The sequence below is a fragment of the Meleagris gallopavo genome, chromosome 16 (assembly GCF_000146605.3).
Source record: "Meleagris gallopavo isolate NT-WF06-2002-E0010 breed Aviagen turkey brand Nicholas breeding stock chromosome 16, Turkey_5.1, whole genome shotgun sequence".
In the NCBI taxonomy this organism is placed as follows: domain Eukaryota; kingdom Metazoa; phylum Chordata; class Aves; order Galliformes; family Phasianidae; genus Meleagris; species Meleagris gallopavo.
Window position 1 is genome coordinate 12,597,264 of NC_015026.2, and position 12,554 is coordinate 12,609,817.

Genomic DNA, 12,554 nt, shown 5'->3' on the forward strand with positions numbered 1-12,554 from the left:
TTTTGGTGGAGAAATGAAATGAGATGGCTCAAGTAAAATGTACTTTCTTCCTACAGATAAATGGCCCTAGTAGTTTGTTTGGGTCTGAAAATTACATGGGAATTTCAGGTCAAACTAGAAATGACTTCTCAAATGTTTTTAGCAGTGCAACTGCTAGTATACCTGTATCTTCAGCACTTGCGGGAAGAAACCCATTAGAAGGCACACATGAGCTGAGACAAGCCTGCCAGTTATGTTTTGTCAAAAAAGGTAAGGAGTGCTGGGACCCGACTGGGTTGGTTTAAAGGCAAAACAAAAACATATACTTAAAACACTGTGAAATAAAACAAAAATACTTTTGGCTTCTAAATAGCGTTCAATTCTGACTTGTTCTTAGCAGATGTAGTACGATCGTGTTATTAAGGAACTGGTAGAATGTTTCAGCAGCTTTTCATCTTCTTTCTTGTCTCTATCTGTTGTCCTACTAGGTTCTTGATTTCTAAAACCACCACCAGTCTCCACATGCTTTCCCCAAGCTGTAGGTCAGCCATGTAAGGTCATTCACATTCTGTATTCACTTTCCTCCCAATGCCCAGGGTACTGTGAAGAATGACACCTTTGCTCAAGACTAAAAAAACTTGCAATACCCTCTCTGATTGGCCATGGGGAATTGAACTGCAGTTCAAAGTACCTGGTAACCTTCACATCCCATCTGTTTTATTGTTTTTTTTCCAGACTAATTCTAAATCATAATCATGAGGCTTCCAAATCTTAGTAATAATTAACTTCACTGTATTGACTGAAAGGATCTTAACCTGTACTGGACTTTAATATAACTAATCTTTTAGGTCTGAGCTGTTGCTGTTAAAAAGAGCTGTATTCTAGAAGCAATAGCTTTTATTAAGACTAATCTTAAAAAACAGACATTGTGCTTCAAGTTACAGGTGTCAATATTAAAGTACTCCATAGTAGTGGATCTTGTAGAGAATTGTATTGAGACATTTTGATGATGGCTATTGCAGTTTTAAGAACTTTTTTTAGGTTGAAATTATTTTTACAAGAAAAATCTATGAAGTGATTTGAAACATGCTAAAAGCACAGGAGCTGTAGAACATTGAAAGAAATACTTTGTATGTTCATTGTCTTCGCTTCTTTTATATCAATACATTTCTTCTGTTTCTTTGTTTCTCTATCAAAGCGTTTAAGTATCTCCTGCCTGTACAACCTAAAATTATACTGTTCCATCAACTTGTCCAGGGAAAATGGGTCACGCTCGTGTTTTCATAGTCCCTTAAGTAGCAAAGAGTGAAGTTCACTGGGCGTTGCTAGTCTTCAAACTTACTCCCTGATGTCTGTCTTTTAGATGTAATATAATCTTCACTTGAAGGTCATCCTAAAACCAGAGTATAAACCTAGGCACACTTTTCCTTCCCAAATAACAAAGCTTTGGGACTGACATTTATATTTTGGGCGCATGTACTTCTTACCTGTTGTTTTGAGTCTGAAATATAGTAGCTGTTTTAATATAATAAAAAATGAAGGTTGAGTGGGCCATTTTCTGATCCTTGGTGTTCACTTGCGTAGATTTCTTGTAAATCGCAAATTAAGTTTAAAAACAGTGTAATGGAAAAACATACTTTGGAATTTGACAAAAAGTAGCGATTGGTTGCTGTCCCATAGTACTTACAAGTTATAATACAGTACTCCCTCCACGCTTTTCTTGCCAAAACTGGTCATTTTGTAAGTATTTAGTTTATTTCTGTTCTGCTCAACATGGCTGCTGATGACTTGTGGTTCTTCAGACTTGCTGGTGCAGTTAAGGATTCCATGCACTGTGTGTACTTCGCTTTTGGGTGTATGTGCCAATCTGTGCATGGAAATTATGAAATTTTGCTGCAGTTTATGTGAATATAAGCCATTTCATGATTATTTCAGGTCCTAAATTACTGGATTATGCTTACCACCCTAATTTAGAACATAAATGTAAGAAGGATATTCTAATTGGTAGAATAAAAAATTCTGAAGATAAATCATGGAAAAAAATACGTCCAAGACCAACAAAAACACAGTATGTGGGACCATATTATATATGTAAAGGTAGGTGTATTATACGTAGTGAATGTTAATGTTTGTGCTCAAACTAATATCTTCTAGGTTTTTCACGGTGAAGTATTGAATGAGATTTTAAATGTGTTCATGGGAGATGGGGAAGTTACAGGGTTCTGTATATTTTCAGTCATGAGGCAAGTTGTATTTTGACAATTAATGTGATTATTTGGAAAACATGAGCTGTACTTCTGCTCTTCATCATGAATAACTTTACTTTTGAGTGGGATATATTTATTTCTCGCTTCATTTTACTGTATCCCCTTAAGCCATCTCCCTTTTCCTTCTTTTCCTATGAGTTGTGTATACAGTACGGACAAATGGAGACTGGCATAGAAGTAGTTCCCTTCTGATTTCTGACATTCCCCCAAAAGTTCTGGTGTGCATATGTGTGTGTTTTGGCAAGCCAGCAGGAGAGAGGGAGGACATATCATGCTCTCTGACTACAGCAGGTCTGTCAGTGTGCACACACCTGCTAATTACAAGTTAGTCTCTTTAAATAAAAAACATGCTCTGGACTAGGAGGGACTTGCATTTTCAGCTTCCTGTAGGTTTGCAAAAGAACTGGTCTGACTGTCACTCAGTCCTGGTGGATACTGTTGCCCTCAATGCAATGTGTTCTGAGCACTGAATATGCAAAACAACAATAGCAAGAAAGCATTCTTTTGCAGTATGGACTGCTTATGATGCAAGCAGGATGACTGCTGTGTTAATTAACAGCTGTATCTGACTGTACTTAAGCAAAGTTCTCAGCATTGTTGCCTTAAAATGCAGAAATATAGTTGATGGAGACGTTGAAAATGTAAAACTCAGGCTGATGTACAAATCAGTCAGGATGAGGTTCTGCTCCTATCTGCTAGACTTCACAACAGGTGTCGTCGTTTGATAAAGGTTTTAAGATGAACTTACAATAGAAGTTGTGTAACAGCAGCGTCAGATTCAGAGTTTTCATTTCAGATGTTGCTGCTGAAGAGGAGTGCCGATACCCAGGGCACTGCACGTTTGCCTACTGCCAGGAGGAGATAGATGTGTGGACACTGGAGCGCAAAGGAGCTTTTAGTCGAGAAGCTCTTTTTGGAGGAAATGGAAAGATCAACTTTACCGTGTCACGACTGCTTCAAGAACATCATGGATTCTTTATGTTTCTTTGTGAGGTGCTGCCTTATCTTTAATATATAATACTTAATATCTTTAAATTATCTTTAATATATAATAAAAAGTCTAATAGGTAATATAGTTATCCTATAAGAAATGCTTCTGCTCATGACTGACTTGTAAATTTTGAAATGTGTGTTCAGTAATAATCTGACCCGCTTTGAAGTAGAGATTAGTTGAAGTCCATTATAAAATAAGTCCATTATAAAAAGGTGAGGTATACTTTTAAATATATTTAAATAAATACTGTCTAATTACTTGTTTTTTTTTATTCCAGAAATGTTTTGATCATAAACCCAGAATAATAAGCAAAAGGAACAAGGATAATTCATCTTCTTGTTCTCACCCTGCTATGCATGACTTTGAAGATAACAAGTATGTCTGAAATAATCATCTCTTTAAATTTCAAATTAAAAGCAAGGATTTCAGGGCATTTGTGAATATTGACTTTTCATTTCTTCCTTATTGATAATTTTTTTTCCTTGCTAACTGTCTGCGGTGTTTTGACAGTATGGCTAAGACTAAACTTTGTGAACAAGGATTGCCCCCGTGTAACTAAACTGTGAGGGCTGAGTCATTATCAGTGCGTTCAAAACCAGTGGTATCCATCTTTGTGTTTGGATCCTACTTCTTTGTGAGCTTGTTAGCAGCTTGTCTGCTTGGTGAGCTGCACTGCTATAATTATTTGTGTGCTGCCGAATTTATATAGGATTTTATGAGTATCTTCTTTCTTCAGTCTAATTTACTTATTCTGCTTGAGTTTTAACCTAGTCAGTCAAATACAGGCTTACCTTAATTACCTGCAAGTAATTACCTGAATTAGACCATAGGTCTTAATAATTCAATTCATGCAAAGCAATGTGACAGAAGCCCCTTAAATTATTCTTTGAAAGATAAAAAGGTTTCATAGCAGTATTAGTGGATTTTTTATACTGCATACACTTAAAATTTTATATGACAGAAATGGAAGTAGGAGCATTTTAATTGCTTTATTCATGCTCCTCTTCCCTACGTTGAGGAAATACCACAGGTGTGAAAGTAAGACTTTTACTGGGATGCATCAACTTTTTATTTAATGATGCTTTAAAAAAAGAATAAGTTCTTGTGTGAAAATAGAATATATACTTGAAAGTGAACGTGATACACTTTGCTGCTTGGAAACCAATGATAAAGTTGGATTGGATTCAGTAATGCTTTGTAGAAGACGAAGCTCTTGGTTTTGCAAGAGCACTGATTTGTAATGTTGCTTTACTCAGACTAGAAACAATAATTAGGTGCTACTTCTGGAAACCGCTGGTTTCAAGTAAGTGTTACAAAGGCAGTTGAGTAAGCTGTGATAAGGGTGGGTTATTTTACATTTTTTTTCCCACACATTAAGTCATTTTAAGACATATCTAAGGCTGACTCTTCTTTAAATAGGTGCCTTGTCCACATTTTGCGAGAAACTATGGTGAAGTATTCCAAAATTCGCCCTTTTCAAGTTCGGTGTCAGCTTGACCTGTGCAGACATGAGGTACACTATGGCTGCTTAAGAGAGGATAAATGCTTTTATGCTCACAGTCTGGTAGAGCTTAAAGTCTGGATAATGCAAAAAGAAACAGGTATGTTTAACAGAATGCTCATCCTGCTCCTCATTTTTTTCTGCTGCAGTACCAATCTGGGGAAGGTGCACTGACTTCCAGTCTGCTGAAACCTTTCGTACGTTAGAGAAACAGCTGTGTAAAGAGGGTACAAAGTGTTGACAAGTTTACTAGCTATTGAAGGTTAGAAAGGTCTTAATAATAAAAACTGTCAGAGCAGCTTATTATCATATGATACATCTTTTTCTTGAAATGAAATCAGGAATCTCTCATGATTATTAAATCCAAGTCAAACCAGATTTCTTCTTAATTTTAAACATTCGCAGTGTAGAAGATGTTGATCAGATATCTTCTTCATGGAGCACTGGGGGGAAAAAAGAAAACAAAACCTTGGTGTATTTTATTTATGCCATTGTTCCAATCCGTCCCCACATACAAGGACCTTGTCTCTGTAGTTAAACTTTTCATTTAGCTTAGTGTTGATCTGGTATTCCTATGTAGTAAGCCAGACGATAAATGCTTCTAGGTGGGCACCCTATCTCAATAGTTGGTACGTTTGGTCAGTTTTTCTGTTGTTCTTTACACGGGATATTTAGAGAGATTTAGAGTTTAGAGTTTTAAACTTGGTCACAAGTTTATTCTCCATAATCTTCTTGTTATAAAATTTAAAATAATCAATGAACTGTTGGCAATAAACGGTTTATGGCCCAGCATGGTCACTCATTTGTTCTACTTTGCTCTACATGACTGTAGTTTATTTAAGTAGTGCTGGATCATTGTGATGCACAGAGGAAAAGGAAGCTTGGCAGTCCCCATGTTGTGCAGTGTCGCTGGCATTTTTTCCCCTTTCTGCCCGTGGTTTATTCTTCAGTTTATCTCAATTCTTGTACCAGTGTGATAACAGAGGATGTCACACAGATGTGAAGTCAGAGAAAGATAAGAGGTGACTGTTTCTGTACAGATTTCCAGTCTCTCTCTCCTGAGCTGATCCTTTAGAGGTTTCTGTGTGAAAATAAAAGTTACTTTCTGTTCTTATCCGCTGCCACTACAAAGTCCAGCATTGCAAATACTTACTCTGTAATTTCTATTTTGAAGTAAGGGTTGGATTCTCCAGGAAACTTGTTTTGCCACAGAAGGATGTGTTTTATTTTTGGAAGGATGTGTTTGTGTTGCCCTCATACTTCCCTAAAGTCAGTTAGAGCTCTGGATCTTGTCCCGGTCCTGGTTCTCTGTTCTCAGCACGAGGCTTCTCTTCAGAATGTAAGGTGTGGGAAGAAAACAAATCCTACCTCAGGGAAGAAGCATTTTATCAACCCTCAAATCCAAACACAGATAATAGACCCTATTTGTGTGGAATCACAGTAATAACTGTTACAGTATGTGAGAACACTGTATAGCTCCAATAGGAACCTTAGCCAGAGCTGTAAGAATGGCCTTCCTGAAACAAAGCTTAATTAACAGGGCTTGCTTTTTAAAGAAGACAGAGGCAGTCTAGTTTCTGCCAGCTGGTATTGTGTTTTTTTGTGGTCTGTAATAAAATGCAAGTTCTCTAATGAGATTGGCAGAGGATATGTTTACAGAAGGATTATGTTTATACAAATACTCAGAGATGCATCTTTATGTAGTTATAAATCTGTATTTTAGAAAACTTTCATGCTGTCTTTTAAATGCAATGTTATGTACTACATTTATATTTTGGAGGTGAGATTCTTAATTTGCATGTATGTGTATGTACATATGTAAATAAACGTTTGGGACTTGGGTAGCACAGCAATTTGATCATGTCTGAAATTTTAGAATAGCTGTAAGAGCTCATGAGCTTTTAACTTTCCTTTAAAGGTATTTCACATGATACTATTGTTCAAGAATCAAAGAAATATTGGCAGAACATGGAAGCTAGTGCACACGGGTCACAGGTATTTTCATTTTGCCTTAAAACTAATGCTGTAGCAACTTTGATTCTTTTTTTGATCTGTATATAATGTAGTGTATCTCTGAAATTGCTTACTTCTCATGCTCCCCAAACAAACTTTCAGTGTAGCCTTCCTTATTCCACTTACGCTGAAAATGTCTGCTTTTCTTCAACACAGTTCCTTTTTTGCTCTGCTTATGCTGTCATCTGTGAAACAGAAAACCTAAGTACCATTTCATAGGCATCTGCCACAAGGCAATTAATTATCTTTTCAATATGTTGGACTTCTGTATGTTCAGTTTATGCATCATATTATCACAACTTCTGCATATGCCTAAATCAGAAATAAGTAAAAAATGCATTCTTTAAAAAATGTCTAGGTTTGAAATTTCAAGCAAAACTATTACAAGGCATATAGTGTAACTACAGCTTACAGACATATGTTGTAAACTTTTAACATAGGGGATAATTCATAATTACGTGTGGATTTCTTTGCAGATACAAAATACCTTTTATTGTTGTTGTTCTTGTTTTTGCGTAAGATCCTTGGGAACCAAATGAAATATGGATCACTTAATTTGAAGATGAAGTTTGTTTGTGGTCAGTGCTGGAGGAATGGTCAAGTTAATGAGCCAGACAGAAACAAAAAATACTGCAGTGCAAAGGCAAGACACCCGTAAGTAAGACAGAGCAGCAAAAATTTTGCCTTTTGTCAGCGGTTTAAAATCTCTTTTGAAAAAGTTTGTGGCTTTGTTGAGGAAAGAAGTCATACAAGGAATTTTGAAAAGCACATTGAAGCATAATAGAGTTTCTAGAAAAATTCAGTTAAATCCCAACTAGAAGGATGGAGGCTTTATGAATAAACATTCATTCTAGTCTTTCCTGGTACTGCTTTGATCTACATAGTGTAGCTTTTGTTATCCCAGAATCATAGAATGGCCTGGCTTGAAAAGGACCGCAGTGATCATCGAGTTTCAACCCCCCTGCTGTGTGCAGGGTTGCCAACCACCAGACCAGGCTGCCCAGAGCCACTTTAGTTACTATTGCTTCTTTTCATTGAACGCATCTGTTTTTATCTAGGTGGACCAAAGATCGCCGTGTGGTGCTTGTAATGTCTAATGAACGTAAGAAGTGGATGACCATTCGTCCCCTTCCTGCAAAGAAACAAGTGCCTCTGCAATTTGATGTATGTTAACCTAAAAATAACCTTTTGTGTTAAGAAAACTGAGCAACTGTGAAATACCAGTAACTGGCCTGATTTCATTAGTTCTGCAGAAATTCCCAGGGGAACTGGTGGAAATATGCCAATAGTGTTTCTCCAGAGTTCAGCCTTAACCTGTGAGATTAGTCCTTTTCAGCTCCTGAAGCCCTCTCTCGTCAGCAGAAGTTAATCACTTAAAAATGCTTTAACTAAATTCTAATTATTTACAGTGATTATCTTAGAAATCTTTCAAACATCTGTGTGATGTGGTAATCTGACAGAAGGTAAAAAGCAGGGCTGGTGCTTGCATCTAACAGTTTACATTTCAAACTGTGTTCATTTTATAAAACAGGCATGGTTTTATGTTTCATGTAATGTAAGTGTCTGTCAGGGGAGAGAAAACTTAACTTAAAAAAAATCTGCTATCACCATTTTTACTTTATATTCATGAAGAATATATTTTTAATTCATATTCTAGTTGTGCAATCATATTGCTTCGGGCAAGAAATGTCAATATGATGGAAACTGCTCATTTGCTCACAGTCCTGAGGAGAGAGAGATGTGGACGTATATGAAGGAGAACAGCAGTAAGTAAAAAAAGTAAAGATTAAAGCAATGCTATGAATCTAACTGCTCTGCTCTTCATTTTTGTTCCTCAGTAACTTTCTAATCAACTTTCCTTTGCTATCTTTTTTTGTAGTAGGCCTTGAAGGCACTTAATTTATTTGAATGAGCTCTGGCTGAGTATTCAAAAACAGTATTAAATAAAAATAGCTGCATTAAATATTCATGACCTGATGAATTGTATTTTAATAACTAAATAGTTTGTATTATATTTTTAAAGTGTTAGAAGTAGCATATTGGTTCATGGAGCTAATTACCAAGTTATCTTTACTTTGTGTGTCTGTTAAAAATATGTAATGCATTACTTTCCTCTGTGAAGGTAGAAACGGGTCTTGGTGAGTAGCCAGAGATTTGTATTGCTCTTGGTTCTTATCTCTAAACCGTGTAACTGTCTATACCATGTGCTTCTTTTTTTCTTAAAATAGGTGGGGACTGAATTATGCTTGCAAACTCAGTCGTTTATCTAGTATTCTCAGACTTTTGCCTTAATTGCTAATTACTTATTTTAGCTTCTGCTCTCATTAGTTCAAGACTTGGAGCAGTTGTATGACATATGGCTAAAAAGTCAAAAACCAGAAAAAGGAGATGATACAGCTGCTCAGGCAAATAAAGAAAATGGGAAGCAAATTCACATGCCAACTGACTATGCTGAAGTAACAGTAAGTAATCATAGGTGTAATTGTAAGATCGTGCTTTCTTTTTTCCTCCCCAGTCAGTAATATGCTGTTGTCCTTACTCTCCTGCTGCTTTCTTATCTCATATATAGCTGTGCTAAATGCACAATTTAACTGGGACTATAAAGCACTTCCTCTGAATCCTCTAAAGCCAGTGGAAATCATAAACTTCAGGTGTTGTTTAAATAACTGTATCCAAGCTAAGCAACAATTTGCAGGCTGACATAAAACATTTAAAAGGTATTAGAAACATGTTTGTACTTGTAAAATTGAATTCTCAATGCTTTGTTTTCAAACACGCTGTTGAACAGGTGGATTTCCACTGTTGGATGTGTGGGAAGAACTGTAATAGTGAGAAACAGTGGCAGGGTCACATTTCTTCTGAAAAGCATAAAGAGAAGGTTTTCCACACAGAAGATGATCAGAACTGCTGGCAGTATCGCTTTCCAACCGGATGTTTTAGTATTTGTGATAGGTATGTGCTTTCTAAGATTTATTTCGTAAACTGAAAAATTCTACTTCATGGTATAAATAATTAGTGCCATTGCAAGTTTTAACACACAATGTTCCAATATTTCTTTTCTTGCATGTATCTTCCAACAAGAAGGTAAGTAATTAACAGTATTTGAACATGTGCTGTTGGAAGTTGGAGAGTGACAAGCTTCCTAACTGTGGAACCCAATGAATGGTTGTATGATCTTCATAAAGGGCCACACGTTTAGAGCAGCAGGGAAAAAAACTTGGTTAAAAAATACTGTTTGTAAGCTTACTTAGACATCTGCCTTTCATTACCCATGGAACACAAGAACAGTTTCTAGTTGGACAGCATAATTGGAGCTTTAAGGCAAGTAGAAATTTTATTGGCAAGCCTGTTGGTTTTTTCAGCATTGGTTGTTCTTTTTGCTGCTTCCTTTAATCCTTAAATGCAGCCTGTTTACCTGACTGAGTAGATTTTGGTAAGCCTGCTGGCATTTCTTTGCACTTTTGCAATTTTATTGGAAGGTTGAAAACTTTGAAATCTGCATTCTGCATTGTGGTGTTAAAAATTAATTTTGCTCATTCATAAACTTTTTCCATTTGGTATCATGTTAAAGATTTTGAATGTTTTAGAGATCTTAAGAGACTGCATAGCATACAAAGCAAGTTATTTGGCTTGTGCAGGCACTGCATGCTCGTTTATGTGCCCTGTTCAATGCATTTTTAGTAATATTCTAAATTTGATGTTCTGAATGCTAACAGAGCTCAGATATGCAATATAAAGTGAACATCAACTGGTATGCTCACCATTTAACAGAAAAATACTAGAACATAATGAATTCCTGAGTCATGCTGAATACTCCAAACCAAATTTAGTTAGCAAAACAAAATTAATGGAATTTCTAAAACAGGTTGTTCTGTAGCTTAGTGAACTAAATGGGAAGGTCATATTATCAGTTACATTAATACGTCAAGTAAATGAAAGATGGCAAGCATTAAATGATTCAGTAAGGTATCACAAAGAACAGGAAGAGTCATCTCTTCTCCTCCACAAATGCTTGGCAGCTAGGAAAGAAGAGTATAATCAAATGCTAAACAGTTAGTCTCATCTTATTAAAAATCAAGTATTCTTCCAGTTATTTTTATGTCTGTAAGAATCTCTTGCATCTGAAAAACACAACTGGGGAAAACACCTAGATATAGCAGTTGCCATCATAGTGCTACAAAAACACTGCTTAAAATCTGTCTTAACAGATATATGGCTGGTACTTGCACTGAGGGAAACAACTGTAAATTTGCCCATGGAAATGCTGAACTCCATGAGTGGGAAGAACGAAGACAAGTTTTAAGAATGAAGCTCAGCAAAGCAAGAAAAGACCACTTGATTGCTCCCAGTGATAATGACTTTGGAAAATATAGTTTTTTGTTTAAAGGTTTAGACTAATACTGAGATGACATATACATGTTACCAGCTGGAAGCATAAACCAGAACAATTGACAATAATCAAAAGCATGTGACAGAAAAGCTGCAGGTTTTCTGCTTTTATTGGCATATATTGTTCCTCCTGAACAGCAAAATATAGTAGATTTAGGGGAATTGAGTGGACCTGTCTGTGCTGTCATGAAACAGAGCGGTGAATAAAAAAATCTGAAGTATTATGTGCTTTCTCACCTCCTGTTGGACAGAAAGTTAGGGAATAGAAGGGGGAGAAAGGTTGTAATGTCTAGGAAGCCCCCTAGTGTCAGTCCTTCAGCTGAAAAACTTCCCGGTATCAAGGTATTACAAAGCAGAGTGTTACGGGCTAAGAAAATGATGGATGAATATTCAGATCTTTTAATGGAGACGATTTGTTTAAAACAAAGTTTGCTACTTATCTATATGTAGGTTGCTAAAAAGGATTTTCTTATTAAAGATTTTAAACAAAATAACCATTTAACTACAATATATGTTGAATGGGTATTTTTTCTCTATTTGTATGTTTCAATATAATTTACTGAAAAAGGATCTTGGGAGGAAAAATGTATTCATTTTTGAAAATGAAGTAGTTAAAATTGTTTCTTGGTCTTTGCTGTTTAAATGATGATTTTGAAAGATTACACTTGTATGTCAGTATTGTGTATTATTGTATGGACTAATGTTGCCTGTAATAAAGAGAACTTTACACAAAGCTCTTCTGCATGCAACCTCTCAGGACCGAGGTCTTGTAAAAACAACCGATGTTTTATTTGCCCGTTAGCAAAAGCTCGAGCGCCCGTCGCTACGGTCGAGGTGTCTCGCTCCGATTTATAGGAGGGAGATGAGGTTCTTTTAATATTATATACCCAGTGTGAGATTAAGAAACATTACACGAGGTTAGTTTCCGTGTTTTGGCTGCTTATTTGCCGTTTGCTTTATCGTCATTACTGCCTTGGACTCATCACAGCACTGAACTCACAAGAATGGCCCAGGTGCCTGCGGGGCGTGAGGAGCGATGCTGTGTGGGCTGCAGGCAGGCGCTGCCCGCCCGGCCCCCCCACCGTCCTGTTTTATTTCATTTTGGCTTCTTGCAGATCCTATAACAGCTTCACTTTTGTGCCGATTCAGTCCTTAGTTTAAGCAAGCTCCTTTCATTCACTCACTAGAAATTGCTAAATTTGTTTGCCTTTTTTCCCTCCTTTCGCTTCTCCTTCCTCTCAAGAGCACTTTTAGTCACCCTTCCTGGCGTAAACAGTTAGAAGAGCTTTAAGAATGACTTCGGGAGCCTCGTTGGCTGCACGCTGTGTACGTGGTGGAGCCGAAGGGCGGCGGGGCGGCGGGGCGCTCGGTGCCTTGGGGCGCACGGGGCTGCGATCGACGTGTGGAGCTC

General features: G+C 36.9%; 1 protein-coding gene across 1 annotated transcript; it reads left to right on the forward strand.

Annotated features, from left to right (window-relative positions):
* The first annotated feature begins 18 nt into the window (after window positions 1–18).
* Window positions 19–11,892, forward strand: ZC3H7A (zinc finger CCCH-type containing 7A). The gene is made up of 12 exons (XM_010719860.3): window positions 19–249; window positions 1,915–2,076; window positions 3,043–3,239; window positions 3,518–3,615; window positions 4,660–4,841; window positions 6,660–6,736; window positions 7,275–7,408; window positions 7,813–7,918; window positions 8,412–8,520; window positions 9,083–9,216; window positions 9,543–9,706; window positions 10,963–11,892. Exons 1-12 carry the CDS (start codon window positions 24–26, stop codon window positions 11,150–11,152), a joined length of 1,779 nt encoding a protein of 592 aa, XP_010718162.1. The 5' UTR covers window positions 19–23; the 3' UTR covers window positions 11,153–11,892.
* Window positions 11,893–12,554: the final 662 nt, after the last annotated feature.

Bases quoted from the DNA above. Each gene is read 5' to 3' on its own strand.
- ZC3H7A (XM_010719860.3), top strand. From the start codon at position 24: ATGGCTCAAGTAAAATGTACTTTCTTCCTACAGATAAATGGCCCTAGT. The intron at 6,737-7,274 runs GTATTTTCATTT...TTTTTGCGTAAG, and splicing joins CTAGTGCACACGGGTCACAG to ATCCTTGGGAACCAAATGAA. The intron at 7,409-7,812 runs GTAAGTAAGACA...GTTTTTATCTAG, and splicing joins AGTGCAAAGGCAAGACACCC to GTGGACCAAAGATCGCCGTG.